The sequence below is a fragment of the Rissa tridactyla genome, chromosome 11 (assembly GCF_028500815.1).
Source record: "Rissa tridactyla isolate bRisTri1 chromosome 11, bRisTri1.patW.cur.20221130, whole genome shotgun sequence".
NCBI lineage: Eukaryota > Metazoa > Chordata > Aves > Charadriiformes > Laridae > Rissa > Rissa tridactyla.
The window spans coordinates 16703114-16729412 of record NC_071476.1 but is presented as its reverse complement, the minus strand read 5'-3'; the positions used below and the strand labels follow the sequence as shown (position 1 = coordinate 16729412).

Genomic DNA, 26299 nt, shown 5'->3' with positions numbered 1-26299 from the left:
ATGGACGTACAGGGCTTCATCGGGAAGTGTACCCAGGCTCACCCTCCAGGGGACGAGTGAGGGGCCGGGGCTGCAGCGCGCGCTGCACGGGGCAGGCACGGGGCTGCCACGCTGCCGTCGGGACGGGGCGGCTCTTGTTGGCACGGCAAAAGTTAGATGCACTTGCCGAGTGCTGCGGGCGTTGCACCACGCGGCCACCGGACTGGTCTGCTTTCAAAATGCCCCAGAGTGAATTAATGCCCATAACCAACCCGAGCGCCTCTGTCGATATCATCAATCATTAAAAGCCTCGTTTGCAACGCCAAAAGCAAAACTGTTCTCAAAATTAAGTGGAGGTCCCTGGCTACGTCCTTCGATGAGCTAAAAGCAGCAGGGCTGCGGCTGATGGATGGTTCCCTTTTAACATCATCAGGAGCGACTGTCTGCCTGGGAGGGGGTCTTTGATCTTACCGCCAGTTTTTAAACGTGGCAGAAATAAGCAATCTCCCAAAGGAGACAGATTTCGTGGAGACCCCCTGGCTCACAGCACGGCCTCCCGTCTTCCATTTAATATTATGTTACTGTTTGGAGGATACTTCAGCGCAATTCAACTAATTCCGGGATTGAAAGGTGGCAGTTTGAGGGTTGCCAGTCGTGAGGCGCAGAGGGGGTTTCTGAAGCATTTACCACTTCGCTGCTGTGTCCTAAACAGAGTTTTGGGTGATGTGTGTGGGACTCTGCTGGCCCCGAGATCAAAGCACCAGCCCTCTGCAGAATCCAGGGTCCAACAACAGCAAGCCGCTCCGACATACAAGATGCTGCGTGCATTAGGTGACAGCGACAGACTAATATTTTTTCATTTGAAAAAAATTTCACAATGGAAGACAAGTCATTCACAGGAGTTTTAGAGACTTTATTTATGTATAAACAATTTAAACACTTTGCCATAAATTATCTTTGCCTGTCTCTAGTCTTTGCTTAGCAGCAAATTAAAATTAATATAAAAACTCAATGAACAATTCATACATGTATATTACAAAAAAGTTCTTGTACCAAAGTTCTTATTAGACTTTTTTTTTCTTTTTTTTTTTTTTTTTTTCTCGTGGTGACTGTAATGTGATTGTCTCAGTTTCTCGACCAAACAAACACACTAATAATTTTTAAATCTGAAACAGTGATTGTGCCTTCTGGCTGATGTATGTACAGGGTGATCTGACGTGGTGCCCATTTGCAATAGTGTAACACAATGCCCACAGCTCTACTGGAACTGATACCAACAAACTACTGAATCTAAACAGACTACACCCTGTAACTGTGTTATACTGTCCACAATGGAAATCTTCAAAGACAAACAGAGTATGAAATTTATTTGTAGTGATTTATAGCCACCGTTTTGAATGTAACTCTACACTCTGCCCTCTTTGAATAAGTTAAGCTTCAGGCCAGACAAGTGGAGGGTCAGAGTGCAAGTGTGGTTTTGTTACTTTTAAATATATTTTTCTTTACTATTTCCAGTGCGCTCTCACTTGCATTCTCATTGTCCTCCAGTTGCTACACACAAATCACCCCAAAGTCATGTTTTAAATGCACCTGTATTTTGCTTTAAATGAAAACCTCTTGGATATTTATCAAACGAGCAGTCTGAATCATCTGTGTTTCATCAGCTGGTTAGTGAAAGTGGCCCACTTGGATTTCTTAGTTTGCTCACGTGTGAATGGAGTGAGGTAATACAATACGAGGCCTTCTTTTTGTTTTTCTTTAGACCCAGAACAAGTGGGTAATATTTCAGGGGTACTTTTTAATTTGTATGGTTAGAGTTTTCAGTCTGGCTTTAGTCCACTTCAGGATGTGGTTTTTAATCACTTGAACAGTAGCATTTAACTCAAAAAATATGAGCTTTTTTGCCACTTACTATCCCAAAGTAGCTCAGCCTAGTGCCCCCATTTAGGTCTTCATCTCCTTAGGAGAGGAGATAACAGTTACGACTACTGATTCATCCAGCAAAGGATGACAGCAGGTTAATTTGTTACCTCTTTCCCATTTCATTCTGTCTTAAAAACTGGATGTTGCTGCTACTGTCTGCTAGCTCTGGGTACTGCTCCACGGGCAGGACATAATATCCCTCGTAACCTTGAACCCTTCCCGTGTTCAGAAGCTGCTGCTTCTCTCCGTCTGTCCATACGCGGCTGCCCTCTCGGCCATCCCGTGCCTTCTGCTGCTCTTTGGCCCAGGCTGACCCCAGGGCTCGCTGCCGAGCCTGGTCTAACACTCTCGCCTTCTCCTCGTCCAGCGTGTCGGGGCTGAGCCCGTAGCGGATGTTGATCAGCAGGGTGGAATACTGAAACTCGATATTGGTAAACCTTCGAGTCCTCCCGTTGACGAGGAGAGTGGGCTGGGAGACGGTGACGTTGACGCCGCTCTCCAGGACCTTCCGCCCGCTGGTCATCGCGAGGGTGACGAGGTCGCCGTCGGCCGAGCCTATCTTGACAAAGTAGTGGGTGTCCTTCCCCTCGATGCTGTAGTGCATTTTTTCCAGGTAGTGCGCACTGTTAAGGACAGAGGCGATCTTTCTGCTATCGTCTGTGGCTATGCTGGAAATGCCAGTGGTTACACGGCCTTCCTTCACAGCAAACATGATTCCTTTCCCAATGATTGGAGTGGTTGTTGCGAACCAGTGACCTGCTTTTTCTCTAATATTGGCATGTAATCTTTTAGATATGACCTGTCCCTCAAGAGCCATGAAAGCTTGGTTGTGTCTTTCCGTCGTCTGCTGAACTCCTGTAATTAGCTGGGGAAAGCAAAACAAAACAAAACAAAACAAACACCAAAGAAGATAGAGATCTGAAAATATTCATTTCGGAGACTGACACTAATCTTTGCTTCGCTTTTTTAAAGGAAAGCCATGGAGTGAAAGATTCTACATTATGGGAAGACCACCCCCAGTTACCCGCTCCTCTACATATCCCGTTCAGGATCAGGTAAATACTCATTTGGCAAATGATTTTGCTACCAGTAATACCAAATAAAATATTTCTCATCAATCACCCTCTGTAGCACGTATGTACCACAAATTCAATTTTGGCAAATTACATAATGTCCATTACAAGAATAAGTAAGACCCAAGTCTAGCACAATTTTAATCAGAGCCAAAACCCAACAGAATAAATCTATTAAAAGATGTCACTTAACTTCTGGACACTTTTGCCCAGAGATTTCAACCAGTCTATATGACTAAAATGCTTATGAATATAAGTCTTTTTGAAAATAGATGAAATTTGGGCTCCAAAATTCCAAAGCAATTTCTGAAGAGAGGATTTAGACTCTCAAATGACTTAGAAGCCTGTGAAAGCGGTACGTTTAGGCTTATACGATCATTTCTGTTGTATTACCACAAATGTCAAGTAAGCCTAGCGAAGACTAAGTCTGGCCTAGTACTCTTGTTAAGTTTATTGGAAGTGGGTTGGAATTTATTATATACGTTGAAAGCGTATACCATTTTCCACCCTTAACCTGACAAGTACGTATGGATGCTGTAACCACAGTTAACTGGAGCAACGGGAGCAGCAAACCAAAGCCTCTAACCGTCAAAAGCATCAGACAGAAACGATGAGAAATCCTATTACAGGGTGAGCAGCAGAGCCATTTCTTAGCAGTACAGCACGTACCAACCTAAGTTTATTGCAACACGTGTGTTGTTAGGATGGTTTTACCAAAGGTACAACAGATGATGAATTACCCTGAGAAAGTCTTCCTTTGCCATTGCTAATCAAGTTAATCGAGTTACAACTTGTTAATCAAGGAAGAACTCAATAAAAGACAAACTAATGGCACTGTAATTATGATAACGGCAAAGGCTGGCAAGAAGGCATATGTTCATTAGTACAAAATCTAGCTATACTCACTTCATTTTACGCTGAAATAAACACTTGGCCTTCTGCTGTAACCGCAGAAGAGCCAGCAGTTCTATTCATAGAGTGGGGCAAATTTATCAAGAAAAATAACTTCATCTTTCTGCCTACCTGTCCGTTTTCACATGCTTGACTCTCAGACAGCTCGTATGGCGGTGACACAAAGTACATTTTCGCTCTAGGGAAACCAGGTATAATGTTGCTAAGCTGAAATCCAAACATCACCAACCAGCTTTTGACATCTAAAAATCAAAAGTAAGCAGTCAAGTGAGAAATAAACACGTGTAATAAATACAAGAAATCAAAAAAAATGCTGGAAATCCATCCTCGACCTCCTTAATTTCAAGTAGCAGCGGAACTCATAATTTACATTACAGCATGGCATTTTGCAGAATTGTAGTAATCCACCTGAACAGGGACAGGAGATACTGCTTCAAATTTACCCTAAATAATTCATCAGGGATATACCACGTCTTTCATCCTTTTCCTATTACAGCACATGGATCATCCAGACATTTTACTGTACGCAGGATTTGTTCCACCTCTGACACCTTCTGATGTGGCGACTTTAACCTACAAACTGTACTGTAAAATGATGTTTTATTAGGTTAGTACTCCTAAAAACTTCTGCAAAGTCCTTTGGGAAAATGCACGGCTTCTTTTCTATGTCCTACTTCTATTAACTGTCATCGGGTCTCGGGAGGCTCCATTAAATGCAGCGAGAAGCTAAGCGCGTAATTCAGATGTCTAAATTTAGGTACCGGGCCCAGTAGGGAAAGGCAGGAGCTGCATGGGAAAGTTCCAGCTCAGCTCTGGGCTGAGCCTCGGCAAGTTCCAGCTCTGCGTTCGACCAGTAAAACTCTGTCTTCATATCTAGTTGAAAAAGCTAAGTAACTAAATTAATAACAGTAATTCTCACTCAGCAGGTATTAAGAACTAATGATGTATTTTAGTTACCAAAGTGATGTTTTTAACCAAAAGAAAAAAAGCCCATAGCCCCATTTTACAGAAGTTTCCTGCTTCTCTTTTCCAGCTGCCACGGAGATCAGAAGCAGCGTGGGAGCACGGGCACTTCTCATTTGATTTGGACTTACGTTCATGACCATTTTTGTTTAAAAATCTCTCCTGTGTTTTACAGTGACTTCCCTCCTCACTGGCCTTCGATGGCTCCTGATGCTGCGATTGCCGCTTCTTCGTGTGAGCGAGCTGTGTGTTTGCGGAGAGGCAGGAGCGCGGCCGGGTGCTCTGCTCCCTGCCCACCGGCACGCTCCTGCCCGGATGGACACACCGCCGGGACCTGCTCGGACACAACACGGCACCCGCCGGCTGTCCCAAAGACCGTTTTCCCCCCGTTTCTAGCAAAGGTAATGTTGCATCATAAAAAGCGTAATACTTCTTGGTTATGGACAGCTGACAGCAAGAGTCTTCTTTTCTTACCATTCTGACACTAAAGTAAGTCGTAAAATATTCTGCTTCTATGCAGATATTTGTACGTATCTCCCATCACACAGTGCCTACCATATTTTTCCTCTAGCTTTGGACAGCAGAGGGTTACCGCTCCTTTTTAAGGTTTCAATTTATTTTATGGTATAATGGTATCTCCCCAAAAAATTCACTTTGGCTGCCCTAATCCCCCAAAAGAAGAGGAGGACCTACATACAAAGTAGTCACTGTTTTCCTTAGCTGATGTGCTTTGCAGCACTGCACTTGCTCCAGGAATTCCTTTTCAGCAAAAGCCGTGAATAAAGCAGGGTCGGGGTTAACAGTAAGAAGGGACTGGGGTGGGGAAGTATTTTTTTTTTGTTTTCTGTTTGTTTTCTTTAAGCTATGACAACCCAGGTGCCCCCATAATAACGTCTTGTGCAAGATAATCTGTTTAGTCCATACAGCAACAAATATTTTCAGCAGCAGCAAAGTATTTTTACAGACTACAGGGTGTGTGTTATACCAAAACGCAATACATCTTCCTAGATGTCACCCAGCGGATGGATAAATTAAATTAATGCCATTTCACAACGTAGCAAAACATCATGAGACGAGACTGAAAATCTAAACCAAACAGCAGTGGATGAAAATAGGAATTTTGTTGAATTTAGGACAACAGAATTTGATCCCATGGTAATTTTAGCTGCCAATATTTTCACACGATCAGATACAAATCACACTATCTTCAAATTACAAAGTAGCGACAGTAGAACCTATGGAGCGTTACACATCCAGTTGAGTCCCAACATACTACTGAAACTTGCTATGATTTTCTTTGAAGGAAATGCACGCTTTTCTTGAAATTCAAATTACTGCTAAAATTAAGATAGCTCCTTTTTAAAAATGATATCACTGCTCTAATTATTGTATACTGCATATTCAATTCTGAAAAAAGATTTTCCTGAAGACATACTAATTACCTTTCTTTTTAGAAATTGCCAGCAGCTAGTCCAAGTACTGTGTGATCTTACTAAGTGAAAAATTATTACTAATTAAGAAGAGGTTACAAGTTTTACCCAATTCTAACATACGCGATCAAAACTACTTTATTGTTTCTCTTTCTAAGCTCTACACATTCCACAACATTTCATGGTCTTTCAGGAGGAAATCATTTTAGAAAACACCAAGATATTTGTTTTAAAGACTAAAGACTGTTTGCATATTGAAAGTTAAATGGGAAAAAGAGGTTTAATTAAATCCGTTCTTGGTGCTAATTCATAATGTGCCCGTGGGCTCAGTCAGCAGTTAATTTTGAAAGTAGCCCTGAAGGGAAGAGATGCCGAGCAGTTCTGGTTCCCGATTCTGCAACTACCCTGCCAGTGATTCTTGTAGGCGACTTCCTTTTTCTTCACGTAAAATGAGAATGAGCACAGCTCCATACAGTACTAGTTCAACAGGAAGAGCACTGTGGCTGTGCTGAAATTGAGTATTTACCCAAAATTCACCCCCCTGCCCCCATAATTCATTTTGGCTTCTCATTTAACACCCTTCATTGGAGGAGAAGCAGTACCAAAGAATCAGGACTAGCCAACCCGTTTCATAGCACAAAAAGGAAAACGGCCCAGCCTTGATGGGAGGACTCGGCAAATGGCTAGTAAGGAGAAGGCTGATTTCTTTCCCAAATCAGCTTCCAAACCGTACTGTTATTTATAAGAAACTTAATGAAGTCTCACCTGTTACATAGTTCTTTAGATCCAGTTCATTGCTGAGAGGGTTGTTACTCTTGAACATGTACAGATTGAAAGGAGCGGGTTCTTTACCAATGTTTTTCCACATGGTGTAATCAGGAGATGTCCAGCGTCCAGCCAGGACATCATAGTCCCTTTGGGTAAAATGGACGAGTTTGGTTAAAGGATCATACAGCCCTCCATGGAACCCGATAACCAGCTGGAAATCAGGGTTAGAGTCGTAATAAATCTCCCCATATGCTGTGTACTGAAGCTGTTTGATCATGAGGCCATTGATGCTGAACACGGCTAATGGAGTGCCTGTGTTATCAGAGGCAACGTAATATTCTTCCCCGCTGCTACTCTCCATCGCAAAGAGGTGGCCTTGCAGATCGTAGTACAAAGAGGTAATTTCCGAATTGGAATGATTGTAGACATGAGTTACCCTTGTTGGATTGTGAAGATCAGCATAAAAGTACTGTAGATGATGCCCCAGGTTAGTCTTACAGGACGCCCTTCGGCCGAGTCCATCATAACGGTACTGAACACTCCACCCATTTGCTTTGTTGTAAGCTCTCGTTAAGAGTCCTTTCGAGTTGTACTCAAACACATCTGAGCCTCGCTGACACAGGAATCCATCATCATCAATCTTGTACGGTATGTCACCTAAGCGCGTAATCCTGTCTCTCAGGTCATAGCGCAGAGGCATCAATCGGACGCTGTTTCCAGGATTCAAGAGATGAAGGTTTCCATTCAGATCGTAACTGTAACGCCAGGTTGGCCTATCATTTACTGCTACGCTTTGCAGTTGCCCATCTCCGTCGTAATCGTAGGTGTACTTGGTTGTGTTGGCATACGGACCAAGCTTCAGTTCTCTTTTCGTTACCCTTCCCATGCTGTCATACTGTACGGTCATCCAGTACATCAGCGATCTGAACATTTCATATTGAACTTCTTTAATGCGTCCATGGGTGTCGAAGTGCTTACTCAGTGTCATAACCGCTGTAGTAATAATTTGATTTATATCATAATAAATAACTCCAAATTTGCCAAAATGCTCTACTTTGCCAGAAATCTCATCGTAACGGTACAGATCAACTGGAAGAGGCGTCTCACTTATTATGGGTTTGATGCTTGCGATTCGAAAGCTATTGTCATGGTATGTATAATCGAACCTTGCATTGACCATGCCTTCTTCAGAGAATCTGTAGATTTGTTTGTCAACGAGAGGACCAATTTTACGATAGCGGATCGTACAGGAAAATCCTCCACTTTGCAAATTCACCATTTTTAGGACACCCGTCGTTTCATCATATCCAAAAGTAACTGCAGTGCTGTCATAAACAATTTCAGATAATTTGGATAGCTTTCCATACTTGTAGAAGACTTGTCGGCCGGTACCTAAAAATGATGTTTTCAAAATCCTCCCATCATCACTGTAATCAAAAATCACTGACGCATTGCTCTCGGGAGGATTATAAATATTTCTAATGTAGCCAATCGAGGTGTGAGTTGACATGCTGTGCCGAGCAACGCTAGGCATAGTAACAGCGTGAAGTCGGTCTGAAGAGTCATACTCGAAAATGTACTGTCGTTGACTCTGAAGCAGTAGTACCATCGACTATAGGAAAAAACATTAATACAGTTACTGTCTTTCAGCATGTGACCTCTGAGAGGGTATTAAAGAAAAGAAAAGTTTACTGAAGAGGCGCTAATGTTAAACGAATACAAAGAGACACAGATACATCAGTTGGGGGAACGAAGCTGCTCAGGAATATTGTCAGATGAGAGGATCTGCTACTTGGAAATCAATATGCTGCCACTCTGGGGAAAGTGTAGGCTAGCAACCTATTAGCTACCCTCCCTTTGGGAGGACTTTCTTTTTTTCTTTTAAGGGATGCAGAGGAGTTGGATAAATGACGTGATTTATCTTTTGGCTAGCAGCTGTAATTCACAACTGTTACTGTGAAACGTGAGAAACAAAGCAGAGAACATCAGCTCTGCTTTGCTTAAAATAACAGATTCAGAGAAGGAAAAGGGAAAATAATCTGCAGTTCCAAAGTATTTAAGACACTTTCGTGACTGAAATGTCCTCATGAGGCTAAGTAAAAATGCATTACCACGTTGTCATTTAAGAAATAATGATTAGAGGTGAATTACCTGTTTCTACTTGAACCTTTTGTCAGGTTTAGTCATGGATTTTTTGTCTTAATTAAGCACGATTCATTGTGTTAGTTTATGCCATTATATAGCAGCTTAATCACTTTCAGGAAAATATCAAAAGACGCAAGCCATGACGAATATTTCCCATTAAAAATTATTCAAATTCAGTTGACTAATTGTAAAATAAGGAATTTTGAGACCAGGTACAAAGGGATTGTTAACAGCTGGAATATGCCAAATTTTGGATAATTTGTGTGCATGTTACGTAGAGAGCTTAAAACGAAGCCCAGCAGTACTTTGTCTCTTTGTAGCCAATGTCAGAAGGTAAAACAGCATCACCTACTTTTTCTAGGTAGGTGTAGCTCCAAACTTTCCCATCTGCAAACATGCGCGATATGATCCTGCCTTGCTTATCGATATCTGTTCTCTCGCTCATGGCACCCCGCTGCAGCCCAGCCAGGCGCCCGTTGAAGAAGTAAGACACGTTGACAGCAGCCAGGCCGCTGCTGGGTAGCCAAAGGAAAGGCCGTCCCAGTTGATCGTAAATTATCCTCAGTGTAAATTTCCGGTGATCGTCATAGATTTTTTCTGTGCGTATGTTCCGGTCGTAATCAATGGACAGTAAATTCCTTCCGTGCACCTATTGAATGAAAGAAGGCCGTACTCAGTCCGCAGTGGGCGCTACACCTCTATGGATTTTCAGCGTGAAAATGGCATGCACAAAGGAGAACTCAACTTCCCCACATTTTTGAAACGTGTAGGACATCTTCCTATTAACTGGCTTTTGCTTTCTACTTCTCATGATATTCAAATATGTAACCCTCACCAACCTGATCGCTTGGGATGGGTTTAATTTCTTCTGACTAAAATACCTGGTCATACAGGCTGGGAAAGGTGGACTTTGAGTTTTGAGGGAAAAAAAGTGCTAAATAATTAAATATTTTTCTTCCCCCCCCATTTTTTTCAGCTACAATTTCCAAATCAAAGTACAGCATGAAGTCTTTCAGTCCCAGATTTTTTATTTTTACCTTTTTAACAACAGAGCAAAACAGAAACAAAGGAGGGTAAGAATGCCAAATGGAGAGGCTTCTAGGGAGAGTGCTATAAAGAGAAATACATAAATATATTCACTGGAGGCTAAGCCACAGAATTCAGGTTAATGCTGTAATCTGATGAAGCTTCTTAAGTAATTTAATTGCACATGCCTCATTAATAAAGTAGAAGTCCTTAAATTAGATATAATTTGAGAGCAACGACTACTTAAAAAGTATTCATCAGTTTCTGGGAATTTGTTCTTCAGTTTATATTTTACAGTAGCTTTGATTAAGCAACGCTTTCTCTTATCCAAAATTAAACTGCACATCAAACAATATGTAAATTAACCCTGAGCCTTTCTCGAGGACATAAAAGTTATTCTGAGATATTTTCACTGGCAGGGGTAAACCCAATTCCCATCCCAACCAACTCTGTAGGAATTCAGCGATACAGAAAGCAAATTTAAAATTAATACAATTTTGTGTTTGTAAAGAAATAATTATTTCAAATTATCACTCATTATCCTAATTTTTTCCATTAATAAAATGTAGCTCTTTAACATTTTGAATTTCCTCAGTGGGCAATTATTAGAAAAAGCTCTTTTCTGTAGGTTTTCCCGAAGGTTATCCCAGCAACAGCTTCTCCTGTGATTCAAAGAAAAGATAGCGTATTTTTTAAAACACGTTGGCAAAAGAAATCATATTCTGCTCTCATGGAAACAAAGCCAGGGAAGGCAAACTCAACATCAGTGCTTTCTCAACTGGTTACTCTAGTTTTTGTAAGTGTGGGGTCAACCCTGATGACAGAGACGTATCAAAACCCTTTCCTTCGCAGAGCTCGCGGGGAAGCAGAGGAGACCTTTCACTTCTCCAAAGTCTTTCAAGAAAGATTACAAACTGAATTTTAGCTTTTGGGGTTTTGTTTGGTTTGTTTTGATTTTTAATTCCTGAAGCCTCATAAAGTACTTGGGATTTCTTCCCTCCATTACAGTAACTGCAACTGTAATCTGCGCATAGGAAAGTCTGACTCCCTTTTCTCAAAAACATTATAAATGTTAGTATTTTTTCCATAGAAAACTAAAGCATTTGAGTTTTTTTAATGATTACATAGACGAGAGTTATGCGCACACACAAACATCACTTGGAGAATGAAGAAGCACCTGCTTGGATAATTCAGTAACTTAATTTTCATTTGTAGAAATAAGTAAAAACCAGAGAGTGTAATTGTAGTGTCATGTTAATTATATAGCAACCCAAACAGAATGACTAACTCCCACTCTTCCTGGGAAAACTAATAACACTATTACAAGTATCATGACTGAAGATTACTTAACAAGCTCTTTGTCTTTTGTTCCACTACCTACATGCATATCTGGTTTTCCCGTGGCTGCTGCTGGACGCGTGGCAGCAGGGAAGAGCTCTTCGTGCCTTGGGTAAAGGTCTTGCAACAAAAATCACCTACATGATGCTGCACCGTAACAAAACCTCATCGGAAGGGTTTCTTATTGAGACTTTATCTGAAACTACCACAAGACACTGAACATGTGGTGCATAAAATAGTAGTGGACAGTAAGTGGGATAACATAAAGGTGAAGTGCAGGTCTTCCTTTCTTGGCTTAATGAAGTCTGCCCAGGCGTGTCTGCAGAGGCACACGTACAGCTGCGATGAGCTGTAGCACGGATGAGCAGGGCTGGGGGCACGGGTAGCAGCACTACCTGAAGAACCACTGAATCATAGAATAGTCGGGTTTGGAAGGGACATTTAAAAGCCACCTAGTCCAACGCCTCTGCAATGAGCAGGGAGGGACACCTTCAACTACATCAGGATGGTCAGAGCCCCGTCCAACGTGACCATGAATGCTTCCAGGCATGGGGCATCTACCACCTCTCTGGGCAACCTGGGCCAGTGTTTCACCACCCCCAGTGTGAAAAATTTCTTCCTTATATCTAAATCTACCCTCTTTTGGTTTAAAACCATTAGCCCTTGTCCTATCGCAACAGGACCTACTAAAAAATCTGTCCCCATCTTCCTTACAAGCCCCCTTCAAGTATTGAAGAAAAGGCGTATGGGCTCCAGTAAGTACTGGTAAGAGGTGAACCCCGCGTAAGAATCCCCTTCAGTAAGACTTGATGCCGAATTGGGGATTCAGGAGGTGGCTCCCCAGGCTCTCCTGCTGGTCGTGCCGGCGCTGCCTTAGTTCTGCAGCAGTGCCCCCACCCCCGTACCGCTACGTGTGCCACAGCCGTCCCCGCTGCCACCGCCGCCCCTGCCTGCCACCTGCTCCCCACAGTGTTCCAACACACTTGCTCCGTTTCATTCACTGAACAATTTATAAAGATGAATTAGGATAAATGAGATGCAAATAAATTCGATGCTTTCTCCCTCATTTTCAGATTTCATTTTCAGTCCACTCAACCTGTTATAATCTCATAGTGATTTTCATTTAAAAGAGCTAAATGGATATGTGATTATTGTTACAGGAACTAACACCAGACAATTAAATGTTGAGGTGTTGCTAGACAAAGCGGTGTTTTGATTTGCATAAACACGATGCAAGAAACCCCATCTCAGGCAAGGTTTCAACTCCAAGACGTGTTTAACTTCAGCTAATTACCACAAGTACCTCTATTAAATTTTTAGTATTGAGAGTTAGGATTACAGCGATTTCATTTCAGGGTCCTATTTGTTTTTATTTTGAACACCTAGTCGAAACGCAGAGCTGATCTATTTCCTACTTACAATCAACTTCTGCAGGTCAACACATCAAAAATCAATTACACAGCCATGAAATTTAGTCATTAAGGATTAGCTGCTAATCTCATTCCATTTTTTGTCTACCCTTCCCCCTCTCCCCAATAGGTGCCTTCTGAGCATTTGTCAGAGTAAGGAAAGACTTGTTAATTTAACATTTAACATCCGATTCTTAATATTTTTTGGTAAATCACCACATAGTTGTTTTTACATATATTGCATTCAATATATCGTCTTGAACACATAGAGCTGTATCTCACGTCCAATGCTGTTGAAAGAATTATTAAAAGAAGCAGGACTTGATCAGCACTATCTTTGTTTTCTGCCCGGTATCTCAAAGCCTTCCCAAAACTGTACATCCTGAAGCAGCCAGTGAAAGCTGAGATACTTCAGGAGCGAAAACCAGGCCAGCTAAGCGCAGAATGGGATTAATCCGGCTGCAGCAGATCTTTAATTTGGCAGGGGATGGATTACATGACCTGAGTGTCTTTCTTATCCTATGCTTATGACTTTGTAATTATGGCAATTATTTTCCAATCGTGCCATTTGGGAAAGGGAATAAACACGATATGCCTGTCTCAATGACTCTGTAGGGGGATTTTACAGAAGCAGAACGTAACTGCTCAAGCTGTAATTGCGTTTGCTCCCCAGGACTAACTGTGGTTAAGTGTGCCATAGCATTTTTACAAATGCTGAGTGGTCGGATTTCCCCCCCGCCTTCAGCAGCGGAGTGACTTGAAGCAATATTCCCGGTATTTTTACCAACCCCTTTTGAAATACTTTCAGTAATGAAGCTTCTGTCGCTGATTGCAGCAGATGATCCCACGCAGTTAACCGACCTCTCAAATACAGAGAAGACTGCCGTACCAAAGACAGTCCCAGAGCTGTACATTTTTAACAAGTAAAAACAGGGAAGACATGTCCTTCAAAAGGCAAAATTAATTTTCTGCCCACAAAAGAAAAGATCATTATTGTAATGACAGATTCTACTTACCCTGAGCTTTCTTCCAAACACAGTCACTTTGCCTTTAATCTGCTCCTTCCTCAGACGCCATTCAATTGAGTTTAAACCATTTTCCATTGGTAGAGAAATATTACATCGTCCTATGGTGGGAGTCACAGTCCCAGCCAGGACATGAGGTTCGCTGTGAAAGCTAATGCTCATGCCATTGGCATACATCACTCTCAAAGTACCATTATTACAGAGCTGGTAGCTGTTCCTCACTTGATCTACAGCAATAACGAAAAGAAAATAATTTAGCTACTCCAGTCATAAAGAAAACATATAGCTTAATTTGATTGGTTTTTTATTGCACTCCTGTTGATGTTAAATGAAGTCAGCCTGCAATTACCATTTACGTGGTACTATGGTGGAAATTACAGATGTTACTGATTCATGTAAAGAACAGTAGTGTAACAGTGAGCCTGCAGAGAGATACTGTGTTTATTTCATTATGTTTTCCCTTTGGTCTTAATTGTGAGTCAAAATGCACAGTGATATGTGTTCAGCCAGGTAATTTATTTCTAATATAAACAAAAACTGAAAGCTGAACTGCTGGATAAACAACAAACCATTGAACTCCAGGACAATAATTAAAAAAAAAAAAAAAAAAAAGAAAAACAAAAAGACTGCTGGACTTTTTATGAGTGGGAAGAAGTAAGCGCTTCTTTTTCTTTCCCTCTGTTTAAAAACTGTCTCCGTGCAGAGGCTTTGTACAGAATTGCAGTTTGGCTTTAAATCCGCAAGGTGTGAGGCTCCAGCAGTGCAAGGCGGCAGCCACAGCCCTTTACTCGCCTGCCTTCCTGCCACCCCCCACAAGTGCGTGGGCCTGGGGTGCACACCCGGCCTTTTGGCTGTCGGAGAAAAGTTATAAAATTCATCCTGTACTTTTATGGCCGTGCAGTTCCCCAGCTGTGTGACACAGCCGAGCCCGTTCCCGGCCAGGATGGAGCGCTACAGCGTGCAACTGTCGCCAAAGCATCGCTATTTGTCTGACAGAAGGACAGCATCCACATAATGAATCATCCGGTATAAGAGAAATAAAGTCTTTGCAACCAGACATGCCACGGTATAATAGTCTACAAATGTTGACATTTATGTCAGGAGGAGACTATTGTTTGATGATGATATTCTTATTCCAGTGACATTATATCTTAATTAAAAAAAACCCCCCATCACTCACCAAATTAATTCCTTTCAGTCTACCTTTGACAACTGACCGTTTTTTGTTCCACCAGATACAACGCCCGGGTGGTGCTGGAAAGCTCTACACAAACATTTAACCACTTCGTTGCTGGTCTCTCCTGCCACACTTGGGCTGCAACACTGTTCTCGGAAGCGCTGTGGCACAAGATCATCCCCTGCCCTGGCTGTTCTACGTTTTATTTGATGGCAGTGTATAGATTTGGCAGATTTCATTTGGAATAGCAGGAGGCTGAGCCTCCACTCTGCAGAAGGATCCCCAGCCGGGCAGCCAACGCTCAGCAGTCAGACTGCACCTCTGTGGCGCTGACGTCAGAACTAATTTTGCAGTGAAGTACAGAGAAATATGCGAGTGGGTACAGTGCAGCTGACCCACGACGTAACGGCAGGACTAGCTCACACCAGCTGGTAACGACCGTAGATATTTGACACAAAGCGTGACTGTGAAATGTCTCTTACCTGTCCTGAAGACCTGTCATTTTAGGAACGAGCTTTATGGGAGTTTTTCTTGCAAACCTTACGCGGTTTTTCCCCTGCTCGTGAGTGTACTAATGACACGAATCTTTTGCTAATTGCTGTCTCAAGTTGTGTGTGTGGTTAGATGTGCTGAGAAGTGTGCTTTGGTACCTTGAACAACTGTATAGGAAGCCTCCACAGAGGAGAGATTTGTGATGACCGTGACATCGTCATCCCGATTAGAATTCTCAATGTCGATGGTAATAGACTTTTCCATTTCTCGATGAAGGCTAGTTACCACTCCAGTGGGACGTGTTACATTGGTCAGACGCCCTTCATGATCATAGCTAATAGAAAAGTTAGTGAGAGCAAAAAAGCATGAGGATATATGTTCATTTCAATACCCAATGTATTAATAATGCACCACATCTGTGCAAAAAAACCCCAGAATGAACCAGATTTTCAAGAACATCCTGGCCATACCTATTTCTCTGTTCTTGAAAGAGTCTATAATGATGAAATAATAATTTTTAGAGATACTGATCTCAACTACATGAGTGTAAATCCAGGCTAGCGTCTCTAAAATTAATAAATTAATTCAATTATCATGGATATACAGAGTGATATTTGGCTCAAACAATTATAATTAGTAAACTCATCTGTATTTTAATAGTTACTTTTCACTCTAAGGAGGTGGACTTGTGATAGATACCACAATATACAATTGCATACACTGCACATTTGCAATTGAATACTTAGTGGAAACTACTAAGTATGCTCTTAAGTGACATGTCATGGAATAAACGTGCTATAAGAGATTAAAAAAGACATCAGCTTGAGAACACAATAATTTCATTTAGATCTTATCTGTGGTATTGAACTGCATTTTGGGGTCAGTATTTTGGCTCATAAAGATGAATGATGAGAAGTTAAAGCACAGGACAGGCTGGAGTTGCACAAAGGGCAGCAGTCAGCACTCAGAGTATACCTTAGAAGATGAATTAAGTGCTCCAGAGGCATAAATATAAAAAAAAAAAAAAAAAGAAAAAGTGCTCTCCATGAGTGTACTGAGATAAATTTATTTAGAGGTATAAAGCCTGAGGAGGGGGGAAAGAAGGAATGCTGCCTGAAATCAAATCACACTGTTTCTGCCTTTCCTTTAGTCTGCTATATTGGTGTGCATACGTATGCTAAAGAAGCAATCCCTTGGGTCTTAAGGGCAAGAAATGGGGACCTGAAACAAAATCAGTATGCGAGTCTGACACTCTGCTTGCTGCAATTCTCTACTTGTGCAAGAGTCTCTCACCCAGCCGCTACCAAACCGCACATACTTCTAAACAGCAGAAAGGCAAGAAAAAATGTCCTGTGTAGATAAAGGGAAAAGTTTAGGTAGAGATTGAAACCAACTGGTCATCCTTCGAACGCAGAAATCCTGGAAGAGAACTGGTAAATCCATTGCACTGCCTGAGAGTAACAGAAGAGAAGAGGAGCACATTTAGTATCACGGAGCTAGCGGAGTTCTTTGTACGTCGTGGTTAGCTGTAAAGATGAAAAAAAATCAGTGCTTTCAACAGGACTTTTTACAATTAAATCATTCAGAAACCTCAAAGTAGGCCACCCGAAAGGTACAGGATATCTCCAAAATAAATACACAAATGGGCTCCTCCGTTAATACAAATATAAATTATGCCTTTCAAATCCATTGCAAATGGTTGCACCCATTCAACTGAATATTGGGGAGGAAGGAAAAAAAAAAAATCACCTGTGGAGCAACAAGCCTTACCAGAACCAATGGAAGTATTAGGCAAAGAAGTAAATCAATAAAACAAAGCATCACGCGACCTAAAAGGGACCAATAATAGTTGTTTTAAGCATTTAAGCAGTTCAGGATCAAATAAAGATTAAGCAACATGATTTTTCTTAATGAAATTCGTAAGTTTCTACCCATATGAAGATATAATATTTTTTTTTTACCATATCAACAAGATACTGGATAAATGATAATCTCGAGATAATCTACAAAAGGGTGTTTAGTTAAGTCTATATAAGGGTCTTCACAAAAAAATACTGAAAAGCACTCATAAAGTACAGATGAGGGAAGAACTTGATCCAGCCAAGCATCCATCTAGCATGGAAAAACAAAAGGTACAAAAACCGGACAGTTTCAAAAATCCAGAAAGTTAATAATTAGTTATGCCCTACGAGTCTGTATGTGGACCACTTTGGTATGTTTAGTGATCAGCAGAGTGATGAAGAAAATACTTAGGTGTCAAATATCAGAGAAGAGACAATATTATTTAGGATAAACTAGAAAAGTCCACGAGCGGCCTCAGCGTGACTATGCAGAGCTTGGTGAACATCCAGAAAAATGGCTGGCAAAACTCCCCATCAGCAAATATATTTTAGGCAATGCAAATGAGACACTGATTTAAACTCTTCATTCACATTGCTGGGTTTTTAATTAACCCAGGAAAAATTCCTGGGGATTGCTGTGGGCTACTCGCTGAAAATCTCTGTTCAAAGCGCAAGGGCAGCCTAAAAAGTAAATATGAATGAGGATGTACAGAGACTGAAACAGCAAAATGAAAGTATTCTAATGCTATTTCTAGAAATCAGTGTTTTGCCCCCCGCCATGGGGCACGTTTCTCAGTGCTGGTAACAATTTTTGAAATCAGCAATGGCAGAGATTAACGGAGTTTATAAGCAAGTGATGGACACGCTTACAGTGACACATACCTAAGTACTCCCTATGAAGATCTGCAGACCATTTAGTTTACGAGCTAGACATATAAAAAATTCACTACTTAAATGACGTATACGCACTGCAACACCAGTGTTTAAAGAAGGCATTCCTACTTTGTCCATTGCATCAATAAAGTCCTATTTAAAAAAAAATACCTTAAAGGTAAAAAATTCAAAATTCATAAACCCGAAACCTTTTTGGTACTACAAAATTTAGACGTGACATATTACTGAGTTGTTTTTTTTTTTTTTTTAAATTTATGTATTATGTGAGAGCAAGTGCTTAGCAGAATACAACACCCAGACATTTATCTGAATAATAAAAATAAAGCTATATAGGAATTAAATGGTTATGCACCTTTCTTCTTCATGATACGAACGTGGTTCAAATGAAGTAAAAAAAAGAAAATTTTGCAATGGAAAATACGCTAATTAACACGGGACTTCTTGGTGTCTTCTTCAGCAGCAGCCACTACAAATCACAGCCTATGACACAGCGTCAGGCTAGATGAATCGGATCTGATAAGGCAATCTTTATATCTTCAAATGAGGTGGGTTCTGGATACACTGCAATTCCTGAGCTTTCCTTACTGACTTCGGTTAGAGTAAGGTTTCATCCCAAGTTTTTCTACTAATAAAGTTACAAGGGGAGGGATCCTTTCTTAATCCCAGTATTTTAAAAAAGCAGCATCTCCCTGTGCCCACGACTAACGTGCTAACATATTGCTAACTGTGACCAAGCCTGCCCGAGCAGGCAGGGCTTTCCGAGAGCGCAGTTCCCAGGGCAGCGCTGGGTAACTCCAGCCGCCGGCGCCCCGGGCAGACAGGAAAGCTGTTGCCTGGTTCTGCCAGCAGCCTGGAGACGGTTCCTGACAGCCCGGCGGCTCGCACGTGCTGGGCTGCCAACTCGGTCACACAAGGGACGTGATGGACACCATATAGACAACCGTGAGCCACATCTGAGCATTTGTAACCTTCTCAGATAGCTACACACGTCTGACCTGCCCATCCCTGCAGCAGGCTTGTGCAAATGCACGCTAGGCGCTTCTCCCACGTCCAACATTATGGCACCTCTACGTCTTACCAATTTTTATTGCTACCTTTCTGGTCTTTGAGGTTTGAAATGTGTACTGCTTGACAGTTTGTAGGTGGGAGTAGCTAGGACAGTGCCATATACAGCATTGCGGAAAGGAGTAACAGCAGCTTTTGAGTTACCATAGAGCAGGGCAAGGTGCAGATCCACATACATTTGCATCTGTCCCTATTTTCTCTCCCTTATAAAAACCAAGCTGATACCAGAAGAAAACTGCAGCATTCTCTCAGGATGCTGCCAAGACCAAGTGGAACACCACTGAGGACCGCTTCGAAGATCGTGCTTCATGCCCAAAACCAAGCTTAAATTACCCCATGTGAGCCTGCTGTTAGCTGTTGTATTATTTAAGAGCCTTGCTTATTCCTACTGCAAATGAACTGCGTGCATACGCACATCCACTGTATATACATAAAATACATATGGAGTGTGGGTACACACACAAAAAGAGCTTGTGTATGCATTTCTCTGCATATACACACGCATACCTAGACATAATGCACAAATTTAATACTGTGAGCATTTTCAGGGTGCAGTTTCAGATAAAAGAGAGGAATATGCCCAATAGGATAGCACAGCACTTCAACGTCTGGTTGATATAAATGCACTGAAATAAATTTTTCAGAAGGGTTCCTAAACTTCAGTTCACGTATTATTTTACTACTAAAAAGATATCTGCTCTTTTCCAGTTCTGCTGCCATATTAACAATTTTGATCTCTGTATGAATGCATGAATTTAATGGCACAGAAAACTATTTTGCTGTCCTTACAAACTCTCATTGGCTAAGTACGTCTTTCATCTTCCATCGATATTAACTTATAGCTACCAAAAGAAATTGCATAGTGATGAATACAGCATTTTCCCCTTGGAACTGCTTCGAAGAAAAAAATATACACCAGAGACCGGCATTGAGTGACTGTGGACTGTGATTGTTTAGGTTTGTAAATTTGATTTAAATAATTCTCATCATCTTATTAATAAACCCCTCAGCTGTGGGGGGTGCATGAGATGACAAAGCATATTAAGGAGTTACCATAAGTCAGCTGCTGAGGATCAGCCTACAGGAGATGTCTCTATGTTTCTGGTATTTTGTAATGAGTCTCTTGACTGCATAGCTATTTTCTAGACCTCACATAGGATTTTCCCTGCACGTATAGAAATACGTATCTTCTTTTAACATCTTTGTGAGTGGCGTTTTATGGCTTTTTTCCTAACCTAGATAACAGTCACCACGTATAGTTTATTTTAAACACGCACTATAAAGAAAGTATATGCATTTTTAATGTCAAAAAAGTCAATACTGTTCTCATCTACGGGCTCTATGCTTATGAGAATGTATGTACAAATCTGGGATAAATCCTGCCGCCTCGTTGAAGTTACTACTATTTAGACCTAAATATGGCATTTGACTCCCACCGACCTGAGGCAAGGGTTGCACATCTTTTCTTATTTGATCTTGAAAAAAACCCTAGTAAATGTGTAAGCACTATATACACATTACACTATGTTTTTAGATGCACCTCAGAAAAACATCAAAGCACCCACCTTCTAGATTTACTTAGGAATTGTAGTACAGTTTCTCTAATCAATCACGCTAACTTAGTACTTCATGTGGTTCTCAGCCACCGGTTACACCAGTTTTGTAACTTGGAACTTTCTGACGACCTTTTAATGTTTCTTTGATTTTCACGTAGAGTTTTAAATTACTTTGCTACTTAATATTCTACAGTTAATTACTGCCGGTTTGAGAAATAACTAGTTCATATGACTTCTGCTCTGAATCTTGAGCTAGCTATTGAGGAAAAAACAAAACCCAAACCCCTACCTAGAAGGGCATCCACATCTCATCAGCAATAGCGTGAGATTTTACCACTGTCTGGTACAGTGAGCTTTTACCTGATCTTGTAATCGGCCGGTAATACCTTCATGCGTTCCCATAAAGGGATTATTTTTGTAACTAACGTATGGTAAAGAAATACTCTTTGCAAAATATTAAGGAGAAAAAACCTCCACATCTCTACCCAGAGGCGAGGTGAAAAAATCCTAGTGGTTCAATTTCCAGGATCACATCAGAAGGGGACCACGAGAGGGCACTGCCTTCCCTTTTACGGAAACGAAACACAGAGTGCACAGAAAACTGATGCGCAATGCTGATTTTTGACGTATTTTGAGCAGACTGAACATAATTCTTTTTATTCCTGCGTTACTTATATTTTATCTAAAAAAAAAGAAAGTGGTGGCCAAGACGAACGCGTTAATAAACTAAAATAGGCGTGCATCATTGCTACGTCTGTAACCTTAAAAATAAGCCTGCAATTTAAAATTAAAAATAAAGCCCTATTCATACTTTCTACCCACTAATTTGAGAAATGCTATTTAGTAATCATTAATTAATTAGCTACTTCAAACACAATATATGGCATCAGACTTGCCGTACTTAAAAGTTACATATATTTTCAACGTATCATTTAGCTTCTGTTTTAAAAATTGTTTTGATCAATAAATGGCAATAAGACTACCAAGAACAGGGTAACTATTGACAAAAAGCTGACTAGTTTTTCTAGATTTTTAATATAGTTTTGAACTTCATCTCTGACGAATTTCATTTAAAGAGGAAGTTCTGTCTTTTTAATCTATATGCTCATGAACACCAGCGTGCTTTTGGGTTATCTACAAATGATGGAAGTTACGGGGATCTCATTTCCTCGCTTGTCTCAAGAATGAACAATCAGTGAAGTTAATCAACATTTTAACCACCATGAGTAATATACGGGTCTGAACAGAAAGATATATATAATCTGAGTTCCGAAAGAAACGGCAGGACTAGGGTTCCTAGGGAGAGGCAGCTCAGGAGGAGCCGCGGGTCGCTGGGGCTGCCCTGGCAGTGAGTTCCCTGCAGCCCCGCTGAGGGCTGAGAGCGGGGCCCCAACCCGGGCAATCACACCCGGGTTCCCGAGGGCGGTGCATGGTCCTTCCTGCCGGAGGTGGGTGAGATTCCCCACCGGCCTCAAACTGCGGGCAGGAATTTAGGTGGTCCGGTACCCACCCAAAGGCAAAACCGATGAAGTCAAGAAGCCACTTAACCATTTCCAGTATCACGCTAGACTGAGATGTTAACGGCCTTATTCAGTATCAGTGAAAAGCCTACCACAAATTTCAGTAGGGTCAGTTTAGGGCCTACTCACTACCATTTGAAAAATAAATGTACTCTTAATATATCCAAAAACATTCTTACTCATAAAATGTTGTCCATCCTGTTTCATCACTCTTCGTTGCTAAGAGACCACTGTTTCCGTTATATGTCATTAATCCGAGCTCCAGGGTCTGTGTTGAGACTAGCTTGAGTCCACCATTAGTGCCAACAGCCAGCGTGACAATCTGATTATCCGGCATCAGTAAATGGCGGGGCATCCCACTGGCATCCCGACGGACCTTCAAGGAGTTGCCATTGTTGTCCATCACCTCCGTGACATCGTTATCGCTGCTATAGGTGAAATTGTACAAGTACTCCCCGGTAACAAGGCTGAGAGTGTACTGGTGAATCCCGTCAGCATTGAAGACATACAGCTCCTGTTCTCCTGGAGATGCAGCTTCATATTGGTTAAAAGAATTAAGAATGGGCCTGTTTTTACTGACAGCCCTAATGCGGATATTTCCAAGATCAGCTATGTAGATGGTACCATCTGGGGCCACAGCTAAGGAAGATGGTGAATTTAAGATGGCATCAGTGGCATACCCATCATCCCCAGAATAGCAATTACAGTTGACATCATTTTTGCAATCACAGTCTGAAGCTGCCCCTGCAAGAAGGCATATTTCTCCATTGGTAGTTACCTGGCGTAGCCGATTAATTTTTTTTTCATCTGTCTCACTGATGTAAAGAACTCCTGTGTGTGAGATGGCAATGGCACTGGCTGATTCAAGTGCAGAATGAATAGCCAGTTTGCTAAGAGAGTAGTCTATACCAGGAACCTGGCAGTGCATGGGGCGTCCAGCAATAATGCTAACTTGATGATTTTCTGTGATCCGTAAAATAACATTGTTCTCTAGGACATAAAGTGAGTTGTCCATGGGATTGACAGCGAGATCAGTAGGCCACTCCAGCCGTACCTATGAGTTGCACAAATTATTACTGTAAAACTCGTAACTGAAAAGTACACTTCTAGTGTTCAAAATTCCACGTGTAACAACAGCAAATTAGTGAGGGGTTTATCAGCGTAAATCACGAAACCAAGTCATGAACGGCAACTATTTCAAACAACGACTTTGTTTTTCGGAAATATTAAAGCTACGTGCAGTGGTAACTTTGGCTAATTGTGTTTCTGTGCAAAGAATGAATGCTACATTGTGGAAGCTCTACAATAATTACAGAAAAACAGGCAATTAAGACAGTAACTCCCATTATCTCAACCTTATTTCTCTATAGTTGCATAAATAACCTGTGTTAGCCACAGTAAAAGGATTGTTCACTCATTTCAGAAATGAATCAAATACGCTATCATCTTGTGCTGCATAATGTATTTCTTAAGTGGCCAGGCAGTCATCCAAAATAGATGCCCATCTCTTCTAAGGCAGAGAAGAAAATAAATGCAGTAAGAGTCTACCTGGGTGACATCCATGCTGGAATCACAGCTGAGAGGTCGAACGGCAGTTAGGTCATTGGAGCCCAGCAGGGTCGATATAATTCCGTTCTGATCCACTTTTCTGATCATAGTGGCATCAACAAAATACATGAGTCCATACTTATCCACTGCAATTCCTGCAGATATAAAAACCAGGCATCAGTGAAGCAGTGATGCTCCTACCTTCAAGACAGGCTTCATCTTATTACCAAGTTTACAAGGCGGTGACGTGTGTTCGCTTCCCCTGTTCTTTCCTCCCTTCCAACCTGAGCACGGGTCCCGGAACCCTCCAAGTGCCTGCAGTTCTGCTGAATAAATGGCATCAAGCAAGTTTATTCTTTGGGCCTTTGAAGAAAAGAAAACCACACAAACCCCCGAAACATGCCAAAGAACCAGCAGAATGCATCAGCTTAGTTCTAAATTCAAACTCTCTATGATTTATTACATAAACCCAATTTAAAAAAAAAAAAATCTCCTAAATTTTAATCTCAGACATCTGAGGCGTTGCTTTCTTCATCTGAAGGATTTAATAAGGATGAAGAAATTTTAGAAACCTTTTAAAATTGCTTTAAAAATTTTGAAAAATTAAGAGGACATCGTGTTCTTTCAGGATGGTTTTTAATTCTTTGACCTGTTGCAGTAAGGAATATGGGAGGAACATCTGGTGTTTCCAGATGAAGACAAAGGGGTTTCCAGCCTAGAAGAAAAGGAAAGGGTCAATGCCTGTCACATTGGGAGTCCTTCGAGAGGAAAGGCACAGAATGAAAGGGTGCTCCCTCGGAGGAACAGAAGGACGCTGCTGCCTGGTGTGAAGGAGGGCAGCCTTTTTCTCACTTGCCTTTCCTGCTTTGATTTGGCGCACTGCCTTGTCCGTTTCTTGGGCTGAAAATAAAATATTGATCTAAACATTCTGTCTTCAAATGGTTACAGTGCTCATCCTATTGGCCAGTAACAGAAGATACAGCTTTATCTTCTAGATTTTTATGTAGAGGCTTAACGTAAAACATGCAAGCAGCTCTGTCCTGTTACTATACTCCGTATGTATTAACTGAAACAATTACAAAGAAACAGGACCTTTCATTTTTACCCGCTTTTACCATCATGTAGTTGTTTTCAACCATCGAAATAAAACCCAAAGATGTTTGAAACACCTGGCAGTACACCTGATTAATTCATCCTTACAGTTAAGATGAAAGAAAGGAAAAGATCTTAAAAAGAAATACATCCCCAGATCTCTGCATCATCTTGAAAACTTCTTGTAAAAAATTAGAAACTGGAAAGGGAAAAAATCCTTTTATTTTTCCTTCCCCTCTGAAGAAGAAGGGGATAAATAGAATAAAACCTCGGAAAAAAGCCACAGCAGGCAGTTTTTCTCCCCAAAGACTGTATCTCCAACAGTAATTTGTTTCCCAGTTTACATGCTTGCTTCTTGGAGTGAGCGGTACCCTGCTAATTTGTGTTCTGTTCTCCTTTTGCAGCATTCAGTGTTGGGGTAATAAAGTTTGCTTTAGCTAAACAAAGCACGAACACTTGCCAATCCACTGTAATTAAAGCCCAGAATAAAAATTACCGAGCAAGGAGTGTTTTAATTGCCAGATAATTATTTCCACATCCAGCCTAGCCTCACGCAGTCATGGTCTCCAGCTTCTTTTCCTACTTTACCTCGAGGGCTCATTAGGGTTGCGTCCACTGCCTTCCCTCCATCCCCACATCTGGCTTCGTCAAAGGGCAGGCATTGCTCTCCAGTCCCTGCTACCACTTCAGAGTTACCAGCTAGGTCTTTCATGCCAGTGAGGGACTTGACTTTGTATATCCGTCGACTATTGGTGTCCGATACGTACAGTGAGCCTGAAACAGGGTCCACGGCCAGATAGTATTTATGAGCGGGATTGTTGCTTTAGAGAAAAAGAAAGCATAAAACAGAAAGAGCTGAGCAGTCTAGAATCTTCACAGGCGTTCAGAGCTTAGATACTCATCAGGCACAGAGAGATCTGGAAAGAAAGTCTGACACCTTCGTACAGAGGTGGGGTCTGAAGGACCACCGTCTGAGGACCTAACTTGATTAGGGCCTGGTCAGTGTTCCAGAAGGATTGTCATTTCAAATCTCATTCATCCTGCTACACCAAACCTTGCACAGCAGAGTCCAATAAGCCAAAGCTGCGCAGCAGACTTTCTTCTTGATCTCTTTAGCCCTTTA

The 26299-nt window shown here is 41.4% G+C and overlaps 1 protein-coding gene across 1 annotated transcript in view; it reads right to left on the bottom strand.

Annotated features, from left to right (window-relative positions):
* Nucleotides 1–896: 896 nt before the first annotated feature.
* The window catches only part of TENM2 (teneurin transmembrane protein 2), a 1855021-nt gene continuing 1829618 nt past the window's right edge, over nt 897–26299 (bottom strand). The window contains exons 38-46 of the mRNA XM_054217271.1: nt 25765–25997; nt 24085–24239; nt 22716–23590; nt 15819–15994; nt 13983–14218; nt 9546–9842; nt 7046–8660; nt 3999–4129; nt 897–2767 (exon numbers count right to left, since the gene is read on the bottom strand). Of these exons, the coding sequence (XP_054073246.1) occupies nt 2006–2767; nt 3999–4129; nt 7046–8660; nt 9546–9842; nt 13983–14218; nt 15819–15994; nt 22716–23590; nt 24085–24239; nt 25765–25997 (4480 nt within the window). The 3' untranslated portion in view covers nt 897–2005. The remainder of the gene's footprint in view (nt 2768–3998; nt 4130–7045; nt 8661–9545; nt 9843–13982; nt 14219–15818; nt 15995–22715; nt 23591–24084; nt 24240–25764; nt 25998–26299) is intronic.